Raw genomic sequence first — 21,333 nt, forward strand, 5'->3', positions numbered from 1 at the left:
AGATTAGCTATTCGAAACAATGAAGGTCACTAAAAAGGAGTGTGTTGCGTAAAATTTGTCGCAAGCTAACTATTAAATTTCACATCAGCATAGCATAGCGTTGCACCAAAACATTTCGCCCAATGCATTACCAGATTGGTACCAGAAACAACGTGAAAAAACGTCATTGGAGTTATTGGGTTAATGAGTCTTGAGACTCGTTGTAAATTGTGATGGGGACGCTTCATCGTCTTCTAATTTAATGATATGCACGAGCTCGGATTTCCAGTGTGGAGGATTGTGGAAGCGACCGACTACGCATCTATTGGAGAAACATGCATTTGAAATTAAGTGGGGCTTCTATAAGAGTGTACTTTCAGTGCGAAAGAGAGAGAGCCTCGCACTTTCTAATTCTGAAAAAATTCTTCTTCTTCTTGAAAGAGCTGAAATAATCTGAAAAATATTCTCATCACACCGTCACCTTTATTCAAAATAGATTCCTACAATCAAAACAGCTCGAAAACATTCACAGAAACAACAATACTAAAGGAAACGGGTGGAAAACTATAATTAGCAATAAGTGCATATAAAACAAAGCAAGGTGAGGCATCGGTTGAATCGGAGGCTAAGTAAGCAAGAGATTCTTCACATAGTGATGAATGACATAAGCTGGGTAAAACTGGGGAAGTAGTTCAACGGATGTAAAAGCTGAATAATACTGAGGGAAATGCACATAGGGATAAGTAAACGCGGATGTACCAGGATATCCCAGATACTGGGATATGAAAAACAGGGCAGGGAAGGGTTAGCTACTTAACAAAATGATAAACAGCAAATTAGAAAGAATTCTATTGAAATTATGGATGATTTGGGTATTGGTATATAAAAAGGGTGGGAAACATTGAACAGAAAAAAATTTGGCTAATATATCTGATATATTGATATACTATCAGAACTTCTGGTACAGAAGTAATTATAATTGTTAAAATTAGAGAAAATTAATTGGGGAAATTAGTTCTAATCATACTCTTCAGTCGCCTCCTGAGATTGATCGATATTGAGCAATATGCTCTCCATGAGCTCCAAAATGACTCTGTGGTTACTCTCATCTTCCGCCGCTTGTTGCTCGACAGTGGCCAATTGTGGATTGCTTAACAAATCATTCACGACACCTTGAACAAATCTCTCCTCGTCTACATCGTAAGGTTGTGGAGATGCCATGGAAGCGGCACCGAGCTCTGGCAACTCGGGAGATTGTAGTCTTCTTTGTTGATTTGTACGATTGATTGTACGACAGTCGGTCACCGAGTGAGAATCGACCACCAGTCTACTCTGCGACTGCATCAATTTTTTCATGACGTGATCCTTCTTCTCTTCAATCACTTGGTCGCGGTACATTTCGTACATTCGGAGATCGATACGCGAAATATCTCGTCCCACTGAAAACATTGAATTCCATTAAAATTTTAGTTATGTAACAACTTACGCATTCCATCATAGACCATTTGCTCGGGGAAGAGTTCCAACATGATAATCTCCATTGAACGCAAATATTCATCAGCGGCCTCCTGGAGGTCTGCATCTGGGATGACACGAGAGAACCTTTTGTCTTGGAGTCGAAGACCCATTGCCATGTTGGCTGCATACTTGAAGAATTGATCTACAGTCATGTCACGAATGTGTTGGGGCATTCTTGGAAGAATGTCACCCCGATTATCCGGAATTAAGAGAGCCGCGAGGACGTTTTGGACGTAGAGCGGGCGTTGAAGGAAGGGGAAACGAATGTAGACTTCGAAGCGAGTGTTGAAGACGACATTAGGGACAACAGAGCTTGGGCAAATGTAGGAGCGAATGATAAGAAGATAGTCATTTATCATTATTCTAATCCTCTCAGCTTCTTCGTCATTTTCTTGATTCTCCTTTGGCTCCTCTTGCTCTTCGGGCTCTCTTTCAATGCTTTGCTCAATCTTGATTGCCTCGATATAGTCCTCTGGCATCTTATTAAGCTCTTCTTCCGGAATAGTCTCAAGCGGTGGCATCTTTTCCGGATCATCCCATTTAATTATTGGGTGACGAGGATCCGAGACGGACAACGTGGTGGAAGAGATCTCCGGCTCATCGACATCAGCGATAGTGTCCAATGTGAACACATCGTCCTCTTCTTGATTGGAGTTTGGACGATACAAGTGAGAATCTTGAGGGATGTGAAGTGGAGAAAGTGGCGATAGTGGATTGTAGTGGCCAGATGATGTTGAAGGAAGAGTTGATTCAGTCTGCAAATGGGTTAGGTTATATTCTGATGATGTGAAAACATGGTAAATGTGAAAATATGGTAAATGTGAAAGACATCACTAACCAATCCATTCCGGCGGTGGGGATTTGCTTTGCGGATGCGAAGCGGTTGCAACGGGAAACGGAAGTTGTTATTCGATGAGCTTGGCCCCGCACCATAACTGTCGGATGTCGATGGTCCCTCGTCATAGCGGTTAGAAGGGCCCGCTCCATAGCTGTCAGATGGTCCAGATCTATAGTAGCTGCTTGATGATCCGGCGCCATAGCTGGTTGACGGCCCTTCTCCATAGTCTCTAGATGATCCTCCTCCATAACTGTTTGACGGACCGGAGCTCGTGGAAGGTCCTTCCCCATAGTCTCTAGACGATCCGGCACCGTAGCTGGTGGATGGACCCTCTCCGTAATCTCTGGATGAACCTTCCCCATAACGGTTTGACGGTCCTTCTCCATAGTCTCTTGATGATCCTTCTCCGAAACGGGTTGACGGTCCCTCTCCGTAATCTCTGGATGATCCTGCTCCGTTACTGCTAGAAGGTCCCTCACCGTACATATTTGAAGAGCCTTCACCAGAATTTCTTGATCTCTGATTGTTTCTGGAGAGCTGAAAACGTAATCGATGAGGATAGATGCTTCTGGATTGTATTAGTCTACCTCGTATTCTCTTTTTGACTCTTCCACAGCTCTTTGGAAGTCTAATTCCTCGTCTCGACAACTTTGAGCTTGTGAAAAGTCGAGTCGCCGACGAGAAGTTGGCCCATGCTCCAAATCATTGTCATTTTCATTGAGACGACGACGCTTTTTCTGAAAATTTAAGATATATTTGAGATTTCGATAACAGTAGGTTTACCCATGCCTCGTTGACAAGCGGTCCCATTTGTAGTGGTGCTTGGGTCCCAGAGCTACGACTTCCAGAGCTATTGTTGTTGTGTTCAGTTGGGAGCTCTCCAAAAAGTCTTGTCACATTTGGAACTCGAGCCAATGGCTCTCTCCTGTTGCTCAGATTTCCAGATCTGGTACCCGATAGTTCTTCAAGTGGAATCTGGATCGGGTTACTGACAACACGATACGAATCAGTTCTGGCACTCAATGGAGACGTCTCCGGTCCTTTTGGAGAACCCGGTGGAACTGGCGGTATTGGTTTGTGTAAAGGGAACGGGTGTCCGTTGAGAACCTCGCGATATCCGCTAATGTAATCCGAATCTTCGAATCCTTCAATACTGTATGGTGTTGGAACGAATTCTTCACTACGCTCGTCGATGCATTGATTGAAGAGGCGGTAACACTCGTCGTAGCCCTTTGTGTTGCGGGCGCGATTTTCTCCACCTGAACTTGTTCTCATTTTTTTAGAGGCTATCCGTCATAGAGCTCTTACCATCATCCATCATCAAAAACTTCTCATCGAGCGCTTGGATAGTTTGAGAAGATGTATCGCTAGAGGACCTTTGATTAGACCAGTTGGATCTGCGAGCGTGTTGAGCAAGTCGATCCTCCTCCTCTTGAAGTTTCAACGCAAAACGATAGTCAGCGTCTAATTCATCATATTGTGGAGATGGTGGTGGTGATGCAGATAGCGGTGGTGATGCAGTTGGAGTGTGCGGACCAACTCTGAACGGTATTCCTCCGACTGAAAATATGAAAATGTGATTTTCATCTCCATGTTTTAAAATTTTTAAACTCACTCTTGTGCGGTCTCTTCTTTTTCCGAGGAATAACGTTGCCATTCTCTGCCTCCTCCATTTGCTGATCCGGCATTGCAGCTCCTTCAATGGGATATTCTGATGGTTCTTCTTCAATAAAAGGTTCACTGACATTCTCTGGATTGTACTGAAGATTATCGTCGTCGTCGTCAATTTCCTCTTCATGGTAGTTAACCTCCGGGCCGTCATAGAATAAGTCAGCGCCGGCCGCACCTTCGATGATTGGAGACATTGGAACATAGTAATGTATTGGTGAGGAACCCTCAACAGCTTCAGCTTCTTCTCTCTGCTCAACCATATCACCGTTATCTTCGTCATTAACGTTTTCATCGACTTCATCTTGTTCAATTGGAGCATTTTCAAGATTCTCAGCTCCAACCTCTCCAGTTTCCGATGTTTCATCCTTCACCACTCCATTTTCCATCGGCATTTCTTCAACTGGCGATCCGACTGGAGATGAAGAGCCATTATTATCGATTTTCTCTCCGGATGCTTCCGTTTCGGCAATCATCGACTTGCCACTCTCTATCATCTTTCCGTTAACGTCTCCGCCAGAATCTCCTTCAGAAAGTTGCATTGGCGGCGAAAGGGGATTTCCGTTTTCCTCTGGCTCATCGACAACTTTAGCGGCGTTTTCATTCAACGAGTTCGCAACCACTTTCTTCAAGATCTCGCTGTCGGCTACTACCACGTGCTCATTCGCGTCGGTTGTTCCACCCTCCGGATTGTCCATTCTGGCGATAGATGATATCGGTGAGATCTTTGATAATTTTACCCTGAAATATGAAATTTTAATAGAATGTTTCGTAGATTCTATAAAGAAGCAATAAAAAGTAGTTAAAATCATTAGGCGCCAGCAAAAAGTCAGCACCTTTTCGAAATACAGTTTACCTAAAAAATTTTCTCCCGATTTTCTTGGATTTCGGCGATGAAAACAGTTTTTCAATAGGAAACTTTGATTGAAAATTAATTTTTTTTTATTTTTTAACTTTTTCCATTGAAATTCATGGGGGAAATCAGAAAATTCAAGAGAAACAAAGGAAAAACAACCAATTTGGGACGATGAGCGGCCGACAGAAATTATGTTAAAATCGTCGTGGCCGTTAAACATGAGGCGGCAGGAATAGCGGAGTGTCGTTGCATACACGTTTGAAAGAAAAGGAAAAGAAAGGGAGAGACGACGGGAAGGACGAAGACACATGAATAAGAAGAGAAGTGTAGAGGAGAGAGATGGGAAATTAATGAATATGTTGTATTTTGGAGAAAAAGAAGAAAAAAGAAAAAAAGAGATACGAAACCACACACACTAGTTGAGAAACGATTGATTGGGCGACATAGCAAAATCGTTTTTATAACAATTTACCTGTTACAGTGAAGTTATCGACAACAAAATTACCAAACTATAATATAAACCTGCTGAAAAAGACAGAAAAACCATTTTTACTGTATTTTTCTGCTTCAGAATGGCTGCCAGCTTATATTTATATCTAAAAAATTGATATTTCACAAAAAACTGCTTATTTTCCACAAAACAAAAAAAAAGACAAAAAACTAGGCTATCGTGAGAATCGAGACTGGATTTTGAGTATGTCTGTCTGCTGAATGATATTTTAAAAGACCAATATATCTTTTTTCGAATTCCATGCGTCGATAGAAAAAGGGTGCTTGACCTTTTTTCGCCGTGCGTTATCAACGTCGATAATCTTGATAAGGGATTCTTCATTCAATTTACAAGAGAGACACCTGGGTGGAATGACATTCGGAGTGTATTTCTCTTTTTCGCTAAGAAAACTGATGCAATGAGGCGATTAAAATGGAATAAAGCGGCAGTAGACAGTGTTCGACAGGATATACTTAAATTTCACGGAGAGAAAAAAGGGAAAAAGATTTCGGTATGTGGGAGAGATTCAAACGTGGCTTTTTTCCAACTCAATATGCTGTTTGAAAATCTAAGTTTTTATCAGACTTGTCGAAAATCGAGCCGCCCCGGAATCAAAAGTGAACACTCTTTTTTTATTAATTTTTTTAAACTTTTGAAAATTCAAAGTAAAAGTGCTCCAATTATCATACATATTAGCCTTTCGATTAAATTTTGAATTTTTCGTCGAAAACTATACTTTTTTCAAAAAATATCAAAAAACATCAAAATTGTTTCAAAAAAAGTTTCGAAACCGGCCGAACGAGCCGTGCTGGAAATCTTTTTGACTTCAACCCGGCCCGGCCCGTGACTAGTCTGGTTTTTATAAATACACTACTAGTACGTTTTGCATTTCCAAAATGCAGGAGAGGGTTGCTTAGTTATGTATCAGGGACTGGTGATATGTATGTAAGTGAAAAGGAGGATTAGCTGAGGATTGCACTTTTTCGTTCTCCTTTTCCCCATATATACTAATAAAAGGAATGAGAATGAAGTAGCTGTCGTATTATGAATGAAACCACCCGCATCTTTAGAATACACCCAATTAGGGATATGACACAAGGAAAGAAAGACGAGAGAAGCTAGTCATTATAGGAAATGGAACACCACTCCCAATACCACCTGCGTTCCCGCCTGAGCTAAATTTAGTGAGGATCGATATAATTCATCTGTCAGGTTGAGCAAGAAAGGAAATTGAAGAAGTGGTTTCGATTCTTTGATTAAAAAGGAGAGGAAACGCCCGAAAACAACGGCGAAGCGTGTGTAAGAAAGGATATGAAGTACAAAACCGAAGCAGTTGGTTTTCTGAGTGGGGGGATTGGAAGAAAGGCGGTAAATGTGGAGGGATGCGTTATTTTTGAGAAAGTGATAGAGCGACAGAAGAGTAGTTTCTTGGGAGTTTGACTTTGATAATGATAAATGGGTATTGATAACGAGGAAACGTACATATTATCAGTTTTCTGATATGCAATTAGAAAACTTCAATCAATAAGAGTGGTCACAATTGGTCAATCAAGCGGGAAGAAAAAAGCAAAAAATGAAATTGTCCCTGCGCCGGGAAATTGTATAGTCCCAGAATTGTCAATTTTTCCTGTCAACAGTTGAAAATAACAATTTTTGAAACTGGAGCGCGCTGTTACTAGAAATATTAAATATAAAGTCAATTTTTGTAGGTTTTGTTTTGTTTAGAACTGGATTTGGAACACCTTGGAACACCACACCCAATACCAATTTTTCAGTTCAAGCATTTTACAGCTATGTATGCATTTCTAACCGTCAAAAAGCGTCAAGGCGCGCCATAACGTCAAAACTCATGTAAATGGATGTGTGAGCTCTAGAAACGCGTCAGAAGCGCGCCAGGTAGTCATAATTGACAGAATGTATGCAACATTACGATAATTTGAAAATTCAGTAGCAACGATGAAAATGTGTCTAACTGCAAGAAACTGCTCATTTCCTGCAGCGTTCCAATAAGATTCTGGAAATATTATTGAGTCTGTATTGTGATTAGTCATATGTTTGCAGCAAAATATCTCATAAAAGCAATAACGGAAAAAAAACATTATTTGATGATGTTACGTTTTTTCCACTACAGCTTGAAACCGTTAATTTAAAAGTTGATAATCCTGTCTCTACTGTAATTGAATGATTCATTCTAAAAAACTTTCCAAAAATAACCCGACTTCCAAAAAAACAAAAAGAACATGCGACATGACGCACTTCTAGAGTGCACATGAGTACTGTGCTAATTGAATAACTCGCATTCCATACAGAATTAAATTCCTCTTTGTTCCATTTCTTCCCCATTTTCACACTTGTTATCCCCTGATCCTCTTCGGCAGCTTTTTCTATTGGTTTCCATTCTCCACAAAAAATACAAAGTCATTTTGCCATCACTTTCTTGCCCCGCATTTCGTCCCACCACAGGCACACATTCGTTTTGCACACTCTCACATAGACACACACACAGAGGAGCGCGCACATTTTGTGAAGCTGAGGCCCCCCTCTTCGAGCGGCGGTCAGGAGCGGTGTGCTCACGCGCCCGACGTGTGCACTCGGCTCGTTTCGCCCCGGAGCATCCGAGCCGTTGCCACTAGCCTCGGCCGTCCCCGCAGTCTTCGGAGCTCATTCGGCTCCTCGGGTGGCCAATACATCGATCGGCAACTCATTGCCACAAGGAGGAGCACGCGCGACCGGCAGAGCAGACCATGGAAGCAGCTTCTCGCCCCCAGTTCGCTGTGTTTTTTTTTGTCTGCCCGCCGGCTCCTTCTCTCCCCCATTTTCGGTGGGTGAGTCAACGAGAAGGCGGCGGCAGAGGAGGAGTAAGATAGGAGCCGAAGAGCCAAGAGCAAAGAAGATGGAGAAGGAAGAAGCTCCCCCGTCTGGTTCTACCGCCTTGTTTCTTCTGAAGAAAGAGAGACAAGTGTGCCCCGCCTCGAATCCGAATAATCATACGTTTAGGATGCTGGGGTTCTACGCACACTGTGGGCCCACTCGAAAGTTGTGCGAGGAGCACAGCGCCAAACACCTCCGGAGGGGGGCTCTTCCTCTTCCCGCCTACTCTACTACAAAAAACACATTGCACGACGAGACCCTCATTTTTCTCCATTCTTCGCCGTTTCTTCAGCTGCTTCCAGCAATCACGTGCTGGAAAAAATTGGGAGCTATGATGACAGTTCTAGCATTCAACACAGGCATTGTTATGTTATCAGTTGTTTTCTTCAGTTCTCTTCAGTTACCTTTCAATCAACTCCTTTGGTTCTCTTCACTATCGGTTATGGAATTATCTGTTCTGTCTCTTTCTTCTGGTTTACACTTTTCTACTCCATCACAATATTTTTTACTGCCAAACTTTCAGATTGAATGGATATTGTCCCAGATCTACCAGATGAAGAAAACGACGTCTCCCGACTCAATATAGGATTACGGTACTACTTGATTCGGAAGGTGATCAGAGTGGTAGTACCAAGACCGGATATCAATGCTGGCTACGATGCCAGAATGATAGAATTTGTTGCATATGTCAAGTACTTGGAGAAGAAGTCGTTTGAGAGAGCGCAAACAAGGGATGACTACTACGCACTTTTGGCGAGAATCATATTTAGAATGCAGAAGCAGCTGGCGACACGGCCAAAGGGACCAGCAGATGATCGTGAGTTGGAGGGTTTTTGAAAAAAAGAGAGATGGCTACAGTACTGGCTATAAAGAATGCGACAAATGCAGTTTTTAGCTGAAATTGGTCAACTTTAATTCACAAGTTCATTTTTATAATTGATGATTTTTTGTAGGTCTCAATCTTAAGAAGTTACAAGAAAGTCAATGTAAAAAACTCATATTTTAGCACTGAAGAAGGGCCGCAATTGCGGGAAATTACTTTGACGATTAATAACTTTTTAGGATGTGTCCAAACAAAAAAAAGTTGTTTACTATGAAAATTTAGCACTACTTGTGATCGTTACACTCTATAAACCATCGATATTGTGATTCGATCAGGGAGACCGTCTCACACTCACAAACTTGACTATTTTAAACTAAGAACTGAAAGAGTTGCAATCTTTATACCCTCTACTGTAGTTCCCACCAGTAGAAATACTGTATTTCAGCATATGGAGACATTCCTCTACCACATGAACTTGCCGACTTCATGGGACTATCTCAGGAAGAACTGGAAGAATTCGATGAGGAGCAGAACCCTCAAGGGCCTAACGCCAACGATGAAGCAGATTCCAAAGAAACGATAACTGGTCGTGTTCGACAAAGTGTTATTGATAGACTTGGTACGATGCTGTTCCCACCTCCGGATCCATTTGCATACTTTGATGGGCGTATGGATACGATAACTGAGAAGTTAGAAGAGATCGAAGAAGAAGCTTACAAACAGTGTGAGGATCGGGATGACTACTTCAACATTGCGTCTCTCAGAGCATACCGTCTTCAGAAGGAATATAAAAGGAGTGGAGAATCTTATGTAGACCGTGAGTTGGTGGAGAAGAAATTTTTAGCTCTGTAAATATGATTTAATTTCAGGTCTTGTAAGGTATCCGGTCATTTTCTTCCAAACCGAAACAGTCGACACCGGTGGCGATCTTCTTCCAGATCTCTAAACGTTAAAAAAAAAATATTCAATTGTACATACACCGTTTATAGTTCCTCTCGTAGTTTCTTGCTTAATTACGTTTTACTAGTTTTTTGCACTCTCTCTGCCTCCCAAACACCATTTCCTCCTCACCACTTCCATGTCTCCATTCCCCCTCCGATGATCCGTATCCCAGATGTAAACCAATTCATGTGAAACCAAAATTTTCAGTCAAAACTCTGAAATCACTCTGAATAAATGTTGATGATTATGAGAATCTGATTTCAGGTACGAAAGTTTCCACTGTAACTGAAATCCGTTCTTGAAAACATTACCACAGTATTCTCAGATATTGTCATAACCCTAAGTAAAATATCAGAAGCGCTTAATTACATATTTAACAGTTGACAGAGAAAATCATGCAAACCATACTCGTCAAGTCCCGGGTACTTGGCGCCAGATTTCAAAAATCAAATTTTTTCGATTTTTTTGAAAATGTGTGAATTTTTCTGGCGAAAAAGTAAATTTTCATAATATCATTCAGAATTAGTGAATAATCATCAAATATAATCACTTTTTTAAGAAAAATTGAAAAACTCTCAAAAAAAGTTGATTGGTTCATTTTTTGAAGCCGGACCTTCGGGCTTTTCCGTGTCGTACTTTGACAAGTATGGTCGTAACCGTAATTAATATATAAGAAGAACTTAATTCCATACATAATTTTATATTCTGAATTAAAAATAGGTGAATTTTGAAACGACAGTTTTCAATGGATTACCAGGTCAGACGGATTTCCGTTTTTAACCCAAAGCAGTTATTTCTATAGCTCATCAGCCAGTTAAAATTTAAAAAGGGGGAAGTTGCCCTTTCAACTGACTCATCCCATCGTTGTACCCTAGTTTCTCTTTTTCCTGCGTTTTATTTTGTAGGCTAGAAAAAGAACGCTTGGTTTTATGAAACGCAGATACTCTGTTCAATCGACAATTCTTCTTGGCGCCCTACTCTCATTCTTCTCTCCTAGGCTCCTGTGTGGTTAGGCGGCCGTTGAATTCTTATTTTTTCTGAATTCTAATATGTATATATATTTTTATTACTGATATTTTCATAGGAAGGGTATTATGAAGTACCTCGGTAAGTTTTGAGAAATCTTACATTCGTATTTTGCAAATTATATTTTTTCAGCCATATAAACCAATCAGTGTGAAGAGGTGGCATTATGGGGATGACGGGTTTGTAAATATGATAAGTGAGTTAATGGTTATCAAATTTTTTTGCAATTCCAATTATTTCAGGATCTCTTCAATTTGACAATCAGTGGTGTTTCTGAGTTGTTGGTGGTTTGGTTGTCGAGTATCTGACGGGTTTCTTATAAGTGAGTTTATTCATCTCTGCCAGCTTTTAGTAATCCCACTGATTTCAGAATCTCCAACTGTACCGAGGATGGAACGATCGGGTTTTCAATGAACGGGATTTCAACGGGGTTTAAATATGGTCAGTTGTTGACTTCCAAATTATTTTAAAACTTTTTGTGTATTTTAGGATCTCACTATCGGTGCGAGGATGCTGGAACAGGACCGGTGTACGACGGGTTTCCAATTTGTATGTTTCTTTGTGAATTACAAACGTGTTTTCCAATATTTCTATCATTTCAGGATCTCCCCAACTTCCCTACAAACCGGAATTCAATAAAAATGGAGTTTGACTTGAAAATAAAAGTTTTGGTATTTTAATAAAAGTGGAGTTTGAGTTCCAATATGAGATTTTGTAAATAAAAATGTTTTTTTCCTAAAACATGTCTTATTTGTTTTACGAAATCAAGAAGTTGAGGTAAAAGAATACTCGTCGAAGATTGGAGATTGAAGCTGGTCGGTTGACAATATTTATAACATAGAAGTGCAGGCAGCAGGGAAAAAACCGTAAAGAACCAAGTAAACTACAGCAACAGATAAATGAAAATTGAACAAAAAAGACGATTTTCAAGAAAAAATTGTACCACATAAACTAAAATAACTTATTTTGGTCAGACATGTTTCAGAACAACTTCTGAACAAGAACGACTACATATACGTTAGATCTGTATTGATATTGCTAGTCAGAACATTTTTTATTCACTAATTCTTAGATGTTTCGAAAAATCAATTTCTAATGAAATTTATAAAAGTGAAACTAATTTTTCCTAGAATTTTCAAAACGTATGTCAAAATCAATGAAATCTCAGTCTTGCACTATTTTTCACGCAACTTGAGGTTCAAATGATGTTCTTATCAGCTACTATTCCCTATCAAGTAGAACAACACACTCCTCCCCGTTTCCCTTCTGGAAAACGTATCCTCCTTCTCATGTCTGTGTTTTCTCCGACCGAATTCTGAAAAATGCCTCCTCATTGTCTGGATCTTGTTTTTTTCTTTGCCAACGTCAAAACACCATTTGCCTTCGTCTCCATCGTTCTTACTTTCCCATGTGACTGCTTACCCAAACAATGTGTCAGCAGTTCTTCGTCGCAATGGTTGGACAACGGAGGAGGCCAGTGAGTGTGAGGTCACAAAAAATTGGCAGAGTGCCAAGACAGCGAGGCAAACAGTCTGTTATATCACACCATACGCGCATAAGAATGGGTAATTAGGATCGTCTGTTAATCTTTGTAATCCATCAAGGCAGCTGACAACGATGAGAACGACGAAGGCTGCGAAGGAAGAGAGGGCTCTGGATAAGAAAGAAAAAACACAGTTATTTGAATATTACAATGATTTATTACTGGAAGCACTTGGAGGAAAAAACTGGAAAAGAAACAAAGAGGCAAAAGAATGACACGTAATAAAGAGCTCTCCTTTTCAAAAAAAGGAGAGTATGAACACATAACAGAGGGTTGGGTTAAAATGCAGTCAGGATCAATAGTGGGTTACAATAAAATGGAGAACGCTTAAAAAAACATGAGATCATTATTTAGTTGGGATGGTTGGTGCTGCTTTAGACGGCAACAGTAGCTGGGGCTACGGCAACCTTCTTAACTGCTTTCTTGGCCACTGGCTTGGAGATCTTCTTTGGTGACTTCACCTTCTTGACTTTGTCTCCAGTCTTCTTGGCGACGGACTTCTTAACGGCCTTCTTCTCTCCAGTAGCAGCCTTCTTGACAGCAGTCTTCTTGGCGGCAGTGGGCTTCTTGACAGCAGCGGCTTTCTTGGCAACCTTCTTCTCTCCAGTAGCAGCCTTCTTCACTCCGGTAGCAGCCTTCTTCTCACCAGTGGCGGCCTTCTTGGTGGTTGGCTTCTTAGCGACCTTCTTCTCTCCGGTAGCTGGCTTCTTAGCGACCTTCTTCTCTCCGGTAGCTGTTTTCTTAGCGACAGTCTTCTTGACGACAGTCTTCTTGGCAGCGGTCTTCTCTCCAACACGGAAACGTCCAGTGGCTCCAGTTCCAACGGTTTGAACGAGGGCCTTGCTGGCGACTCCCTTCTTGAGACTGTCACAGAGACGAGTATTGATCTGAAAGGAGGGATAATAAGTTATTGATATTCTAACTAAAATACTAACTGATACTAACTAAAGCTATTATACTAGATAAGCTAATTAGTTTTAATAACATACCTTAATGATGTTGTCTCCGAGATTGAAGTTTTGGGAGATGTACTTCAAGATAGCAATTTTGGAAGCTCCTTTGCGCTCCTTGATTTCAGTAATAGCAGCGACGACCATGTTGATGTATGGTGGATGGGTAGATGGAGCTCTGGCCTTAGCGACCTTAGTTGGCTTGTCAGCCTTTGGGGTCTTTGGGGCTTTTTTGGCTTTTGGGGACTTGGCTGGAACAGCAGCTGGGGTAGCTTCAACAGCGAGGGATGCGACGGCGGTGTCGGACATGATGATGATGATTTACACTTGGAAAGTGATGGTGGATGGTGTGTCGCCACCTTCTATATGAAGGACGCTCAACCCCCCTGTCGGGACACACTCTCCGCCCGCCGACTTCCCCCGAATACTGCACGCCTTGGTTGTAGGGTGGGTGGGACTTAGAGAGCTGTAACTTGCTGGAAATGTAATAAGAGAAATGCTTATTGAGATCACAGACGGTACACTATTTTGTCTACAACATATCCAAAACTTGAAAGATTTGGAATAAAAATGAGGAGTTTAGAGTTGTTCAAAGACAAACTAAAAAATTTATTTGAGATGAGCTCACTGGAAAGCTGATAACACTCCGAGTTATCAATGTATCCCAAACGAAAACACATATTCTTATAGATAAATATTTTCTCTACACGCTCATATATACTTCAAACAGTTCATATTCAGTTTTCATATCTAAAAAATCGGTTGAAAGTAGAAATTTACTTTAGTACTGACTTTGCTTCCGAATTCCAGAAAGATTCAAGCTGCATGGTATACCGAAAGTTACATATTCTTGAAGCCCAAATATTTTTCTATTCAAAAAACAAAACTTTGTGAAATTTGGTGCATTCTCCGAGGAGCTGCACCACTTTGTAATAGCGCGGTGGTGTCGTGCATTGAAGGTTGTTTTCGCTTTTTTGCGCTTGTCGACTAGTACTCCCACTAAGAATGATCGGAAATCAGTAGACATTTTTGATAGGGAACTTTTCTGATACAAGGGTTAATTTCTAAGGATATGATCCGAAGATTCTATGTATTAACAACTTCATAGCTGTTCCATGTTGTCATGCACGCGGTGACCGTTGTGGTAAGTATATGTACTCAAATGTTCCAAGTGTTTTTATTAAAATGATAAAATGTTTGATCTTAACTCATTTTGTTTCAGAATCTAGAGTTCGATACGTTGTTTTTGATAAAGTTATGCTAATTAGACGTTTGAATCTATAGTTTGGACCATATGTATGCATAAATTAGATCACACTAGCGTTGAAAAATGAATCATGACATTAATGTGAGGTTTACGTGTATTATACGGTAGAATTATCATTCCTACACTCATTGATGATAGTACCTGCTTATAGTTTTGATAATTTGGCATTGTTAGAACAAGTTGTACAGGAACTTCTCCACGCATAATTCCTTCTAGCCGAAAAAGTAGTGTAGCAAATCAATCGGTTACAAATTATATTGCTCAAGATATTCGGCCAATTTTTGAGACAGAATCCGATACATTTCTGATTTTTCGGTACTTTCTCACGTTTTCTTCACAGAACTGATAGTGTTTTTCTTTTATTCTCTAGCCGTGCTCAATTTCATTGCATATCACTTTGAATATCAATATTCTTCTTATTTCTATGAAAAGTAGCTTGCTCTTCTACCTTACGAAATGTGCATCCAAAGTGGTCTTCTAATTTCTACTATCCATTCGTGACCTATGTGTGTTTTTGTTTTTCTGGCAACGTGCCAAGTGCTGTCTGCACACCCTCTTTCTCCTTCTGCGTCTTACTTGATGAATGGATTACATTCTGATGAATAGAAAAGGGATCATGGAATTGAAATATGTTAATTGAAAACGAGGGCAAAGAGTGTCTGGGAAAAGTAAATTGATGGTGTACACTGGAATAGACATTTTCGGCTTCTATATATGAAAATTAAATTTTTTTGAAGTAATGTAGTATTGCTATAAATCTTCTCCCTTTCAGAATCTAAAAGTTCAAATGCTTATCTGTGTGTCAGATTTATATTCCTGCAATATGAAAATAATGCCTGCATTCTCAAGAAGGTACCAGGTCTTTTCCATTTACCTCTCTTTCTCTCTCATACGTACGTTTTGAGTTGGCAAGTGGGGTGTTCTAATGAGTCGTAAATCGAGAATAAATGAAGAGGGAAAACAGATAAAAAATTAATTGTGGGAAACCAGATAAAAAATTAATATTAATTTAGTGCTAACATTCATGTGTGTTATTGTCTTCGATTAACACAGAATGATCCCCGTGTTGGAAAACGTCTCTTGTTGAACTTTGTTTTGCAACACGAGTTTTGAGATGACCTTTTGAAATTCAAACTATTAAATTACCACTTTTCAAACGTGGTATACTTAATTTCTATTATACAAAGCGAAAAAAAAGCGGGCGCGGTTTCTTGGCAATGTGCCAAGTGTCGTCCGCTATCTGAATGACTCTCAACATACAGTGGCGGCCATAATCTTATTCCGCTTGTGTTTCTCGGTCATAACTTTTTTCAAATTGGTCGGATTGACCTGAAACTTTGGAAAAACATTAATTGTAGAGTATTTGTTGTATTTAATTAACATTCTTGGTGAAAAATTATGTTTCATAAATTTTAAATAAAATTTTCGGAAATCACGAAAATTCGAGAAATCGCTTATTTTTATTTCCATGACCGGTGTATCAACAACAGATTGTTTAATTAGTGTTTATAATAGTTTTCTGATAAAAAAAGTCTTGATGTTTTTTTTTTGACCACTGGACCAATACTCTTGACTTGTTACCTATATCTTTCCAGCTGTCAAAGTTTGGTAGTTATAATATATGGGGTTTTGAACTTCAAACTTCTCTAAAACTTGTATTTTTTGTAGAGAACTGTATCGAACTCTGTCAAACTATTGAGAAATGTGGAAAATTTTTTATATAACATTCTTATCTTGATAGGTCCCCTAAATTACACTACTGGCTATAATGAATGCGATACCTGCAGTTATTAGTTGAAAGTGGCCAACTTTGTGAGTGTGAGACGGCCTTCCTGATAATCTCACAATATTGATTGTTAATGGACTATACAGATCACAAATAGAGCTTTATTTTTGTAGTTGACAGTTTTTTTGTACGAACACATCCTAAGAAGTTACAGGCAATTAATTTAAAAATCTCAAAATTCTTTCCTTTCAACACTGAAAAAGGGCAATAATTGTTTCTTATCCGAAGATTCCAATTTATAGGTTTCCAAAGTTTTGAAATAGGATATATATTCAAAGTTAAACTTCTTGGAGCAGCGATAATTGGTAGGAATTGAGAAAAGTTGCTTTGCCAGGAACGGAATATTGAATGGTCACGTAGATTAGTTGTAATTAATACGCTCGGCTAATACCTTCGTTCCAGAATGACTAGTCCTATGTTATACTTGTCGATTCGGACGGTACATCCGGGCCTCCCTTTGAACATCTTCAAGAGTCGCATCTGATTGGCGGATACTCCGTTTGGGGAGTGATTTCCACAACCGGTGTTGAAAGTAAAACTCCCCACTCCCATCGTGTTATAAACGACTTCAGCATACATTGCTAACCCTTCTTCACTCATAAAATGCGGGTCGAAGTATTTCCAAGATTTGGGATATAAATTTTGATTCCAGTTGACGATTTTGTTATCGATGTCTTCTTTCAGCTGTTGTCTTTTGAAGTGATCCACTTCCTTATTTTTTCTTTCGTGCATCTTTTTGATTGTTTCATGAAACTTCTTCTTTTCCTCCTTGTGTTTCAAATTAAAGACAATCATTGGCCTCGATTTGAAATCCATTCTTAAAAAAGTATTATTTTTCTGAATAAAAATGAATCACAGGAAAAAGTAGAAGTACAACGAAAAAAGGGAAAAGTGTTCTCAGAGGATTACGGTAGTGGTTGAGTAACAGAAATTAGCCTTTGAACTCTTGTTTCAAGACGTTTCTGAAAAAGGGTGGGAGAGAGCGCAACTAAAAAATGAGTTCCAGAGTCACTAGAAACTCCTACCAAATCTAATAACTACATACGATGGACCTGTGGAAAAATATTACATTTTTCCTTTTTCAGTTGATAATTTTAGTACCATATGTAACTGTTTTTGGAACATGAAGAGTTATCAGTTTTAACTGTGCTCTATTCGAGTACTAATTTTTGTAGTTGACAACTTTTTTGTGACCATAACTTGCTAGGGAGTGTTCATACAAAAATTTGTCAACTACAAAAATGAAGCTACACCTTTGTTCCGTATGATCCAAAAAAGTAATTTTATAGAACAGTTAGTTCTTGTATGACACGCACCTTTGTGCCTGATTTAAGAGAAAAAAAGAATAAAAATTAACTGAGAATTTTCAGTTAGAACTTTTTGTAGATAGTGATTCAGGTCAAAACGGTTTACAAAATAAAAAACCAAGAGTCGAAACCGATGATGAATTAATAAGAGAGTTTCTGAAATTTCGAGCCGAAACAAAACAGACCAGTTTTAGAATGGGCAAGAGGAAGGAAAAAACTGAAAAAAACTGAAGAAAAACTGAAGAAAAACTGAAGAAAAACTGAAAAAAACTGGAAAAAAGTTGTGAATAAACTGTTCGCAGCACGGTTTAAATAGTGTATAATCCAATTTTAACAATTGCATTCTTCAAATTCAACAATTTGCAAAAGATATCGCGAAAATCTCAATTTTCAGATATCGCGAAAATCTCAATTCAATATTTCTGATATTTGTTTTAAATTGCATTAGTCATAGACCGTCTACAGCAATATCTTTCCAAATACAATTTGATGTATCTGAAATTATTTGTTTAATTGGTTTCTCTGCACTCTCTCTTCTTTCTTGGGTCTCTAGAAGTTTGCCCGATACGTGAGCTTCTTGGTGTTTTTTAATGTTTTTCGATGTTTTTGTTTTTGTTTTTTGGTATGTGTGTGTTTAGATATGTAATATTTTTCCTGAATTCATTTCATGAATTTTCATGAATTCATTTCATAAATTTAATAATTTTTTTTTCAGTACACCTTTTTATAAAAATTAACGTGAGCACTGTTTTTCGAAAAAAGAGGGGTGGAACGAATTGGACACCTTTATTTTATTACTTTTTTCGTTAATTTTTTCTTCACTTTTTAGGTTTCCCAAAATTTGTAAAACCCCTTTCGAACCTTCTTTTTTCCTTTCGCGTTTCTTTTGTACTGTTAATCTTATGATTCTCGGTTTTTGGTGCTGTTCGTAAGTGAAAATATGTTTTTTTCCCAAAATGAAAAGTTTGCGGTCAAGTTATGTTTTTTTTCTGATTACCAAGACAAAAAATGACAGTTTGGAACGAAAGAAAGTCTTATCGTTAAGAGACACTTCTGTGTACATAGTATGTTTCTCAACTGATAAGAATTCATTAGCTTTTAAAGTATTGCGAAATTTTTGGCTCTTTGGTAGAACGAAGCAGTCAATTTGTACGGTTCAGCATTTCAGTTAAAATTGGTGTCAAACCGTTTCGGCGCATAACTTTTCGCTCGTTTTCTCTAAATATGTAATATTTATTATTAACCAGCCTGGCTGCCGCGCCTTCGGCGCTTCATCCGGCTGGCCTCTTCTTATTTTCCTGTTCACCCCCTCACAAAAGCGTTCACGTGGCCGAGTGGTTAACGAGCACGCCTGTCGCTGAAAGGGCGAGGGTTCGACTTTTGCCCAGGGCGCGCTCTCCCCTTTATTTCTCAAAAATCTTGCGGACATCCTGAAAAACAGGCAGACAAATCCACAAACAGAGCCCACACGCGTTTCATATATAAGAATGAATAAGAAACAAACGAGACAATTTTTTCAGATCAAGAATGTGTTGTTGAAAAACCGTATACTTCAACACTGAACCAATCCCCACACTAAGTGTTTCTCAGAAATCCTGATTGTCATTTTTGAACGTTTAACTTCAAAACATGCTCCTCTGAGAATAAATCTTCCCAGTTGTCTTATATATGAACTCGGTCCCTTGTATTTTTCCTTAAACAAGTTTCCGCAACATCGAGTTGTTGCATTTTCTACGTCATCGCCCGCCGGTCAAAGCTCGCACCACCCTGTTAGGACACACACGGACTGCTCAACCGAGTCGAATAGGCCAAAGAGTATGACATGACAGGAAATAGCCCACGTTTCCGTATATAAACCAAACTTTATTAGATAGGAAGCACTACTCGCTCTCTTCAAGAAGGAAGTAGTGAGTAGAGAAGTTTGAAGAATAGATGATCAAAAAACAGCAGTTTCTAGATATGTTTAGAATCTATAATAGTAAAATTCTAAATTCTAATAATAACCAGATTCATATATAAACAATAAGTATTGTACATATAACCTATTCTCTGTAAGAGTCGAACATGGTCACAGTAGGTAGGGGCGTACGGCCTGTATTGATGTTACAGATTAAAAATTGCATGTGCATATACATTAGGCCATTAGTGACCCATACCATAGTTTTTGGGCCCGGGCTCTGAGTTACGGTAGTACGGTAGGTGCTCAAAGGTCAAAAAATTTATTTTTTTGTTTTTCATTTTTAAAAGCTGATTTTTTTCCAACAAAATATGCATAATTAGTATATACTTTTCCCAAATTATCAGACTTGAACAACTTTTTTTCACCGAGTTCACACCAAAATACCCAAAATTTTGAGACATTTTGACAGAAAATCGAAATTTTCGATCCTTATTCAAAAAAACCCCACGACAAAATTTTTGTTTTTCAAATAAGAATTCCAAATTCTTTGATTTAAAAATATATTCGTTCAAAACAACCTCTGAGCAGAAACCCAAAAGTGCGTCTGACTGAATGACAAAAAATTTTTTAGACGAAAATCAAAAATACTTTATTGATATCGTAAGATCGTGTTATACTGAACATTTTTTATACTAACACATTTTTACCAAACTGAGTCCATCTATGAGAAAATCATGTTCAAGATGAAAACAACGCAAAATTCCATTTTACACCACTCATCTAAAATATAAATTTTTTCAAGCTTTTTTTAAATTTTAAAATTTGTTTTAATTAAGTGTTTGTAACAATGTGTTAAACACGATAAAGATGAGTTTTACATGAGTTCCTGTCTCACTGTAACATGTGATGAAATTTCCACGTATCCCTATACGTTCGAGTTTTCTACTGAAACAACATATTGACGAAATCAAGCAAACAAACTTATTTTATTGCTGGTTACAGAACATAAATCAAAAAATAAGAAAATTAAGGAAAATAACTTTCCTTTTGATGCGCAGTGCGAAACGAGAAATTTTGCGTTGGTTTCATCTTGAACATGATTTTCTCATAGATGGACTTAGTTTGGTAAAAAAGTGTCAGTACAAAAAATGTTCAGTATAACACGATCTTAAGATATCAATAAATAATTTTTGATTTTCGTCTAAAAAATTTTTTTGTCATTCAGTCAGACGCACTTTTGGGTTTCTGCTCAGAGGTTGTTTTGAACGAATATATTTTTAAATCAAAGAATTTGGAATTCTTATTTGAAAAACAAAAGTTTTGTCGTGGGGTTTTTTTGAATAAGGATCGAAAATTTCGATTTTCTGTCAAAATGTCTCAAAATTTTGGGTTTTTTGGTGTGAACTCGGTGAAAAAAAGTTGTTCAAGTCTGATAATTTGGGAAAAGTATATACTAATTGTGCATATTTTGTTGGATAAAAATTAGCTTTTAAAAATGAAAAACAAAAAAATAAATTTTTTGACCTTTGAGCACCTACCGTACTACCGTAGCCCGGAGCCGGGGCCCAA

The 21,333-nt window shown here is 38.6% G+C and overlaps 5 protein-coding genes across 5 annotated transcripts; 2 read left to right on the forward strand and 3 right to left on the reverse strand.

Annotated features, from left to right (window-relative positions):
• Window positions 1-996: 996 nt before the first annotated feature.
• On the reverse strand, window positions 997-4,701 carry GCK72_025364 (uncharacterized protein; the record flags this gene model as incomplete). The annotated part of the gene is made up of 7 exons (XM_053736308.1): window positions 997-1,418; window positions 1,466-2,252; window positions 2,336-2,872; window positions 2,923-3,072; window positions 3,119-3,594; window positions 3,644-3,895; window positions 3,951-4,701. The coding sequence occupies 7 exons, from the start codon at window positions 4,699-4,701 to the stop codon at window positions 997-999; spliced, it is 3,375 nt and encodes a 1,124-aa protein (XP_053579874.1).
• Window positions 4,702-8,748: 4,047 nt separating this feature from the next.
• On the forward strand, window positions 8,749-9,989 carry GCK72_025365 (uncharacterized protein; the record flags this gene model as incomplete). Its single annotated transcript, XM_003103654.2, has 3 exons — window positions 8,749-9,037; window positions 9,489-9,860; window positions 9,913-9,989. 3 exons carry the CDS (start codon window positions 8,749-8,751, stop codon window positions 9,987-9,989), a joined length of 738 nt encoding a protein of 245 aa, XP_003103702.1.
• Window positions 9,990-12,928: 2,939 nt separating this feature from the next.
• GCK72_025366 (uncharacterized protein) lies at window positions 12,929-13,813 on the reverse strand (the record flags this gene model as incomplete). The annotated part of the gene is made up of 2 exons (XM_003103674.2): window positions 12,929-13,441; window positions 13,544-13,813. The coding sequence occupies 2 exons, from the start codon at window positions 13,811-13,813 to the stop codon at window positions 12,929-12,931; spliced, it is 783 nt and encodes a 260-aa protein (XP_003103722.1).
• GCK72_025367 (uncharacterized protein) lies at window positions 13,548-13,874 on the forward strand (the record flags this gene model as incomplete). Its single annotated transcript, XM_053736309.1, has 1 exon — window positions 13,548-13,874. The coding sequence occupies one exon, from the start codon at window positions 13,548-13,550 to the stop codon at window positions 13,872-13,874; it is 327 nt and encodes a 108-aa protein (XP_053579875.1).
• A 3,067-nt stretch (window positions 13,875-16,941) lies between these two features.
• GCK72_025368 (uncharacterized protein) lies at window positions 16,942-17,373 on the reverse strand (the record flags this gene model as incomplete). Its single annotated transcript, XM_003103681.1, has 1 exon — window positions 16,942-17,373. One exon carries the CDS (start codon window positions 17,371-17,373, stop codon window positions 16,942-16,944), a length of 432 nt encoding a protein of 143 aa, XP_003103729.1.
• Between the last annotated feature and the right edge of the window lie 3,960 nt (window positions 17,374-21,333).

The sequence above is a fragment of the Caenorhabditis remanei genome, chromosome X, assembly GCF_010183535.1.
Source record: "Caenorhabditis remanei strain PX506 chromosome X, whole genome shotgun sequence".
NCBI lineage: Eukaryota > Metazoa > Nematoda > Chromadorea > Rhabditida > Rhabditidae > Caenorhabditis > Caenorhabditis remanei.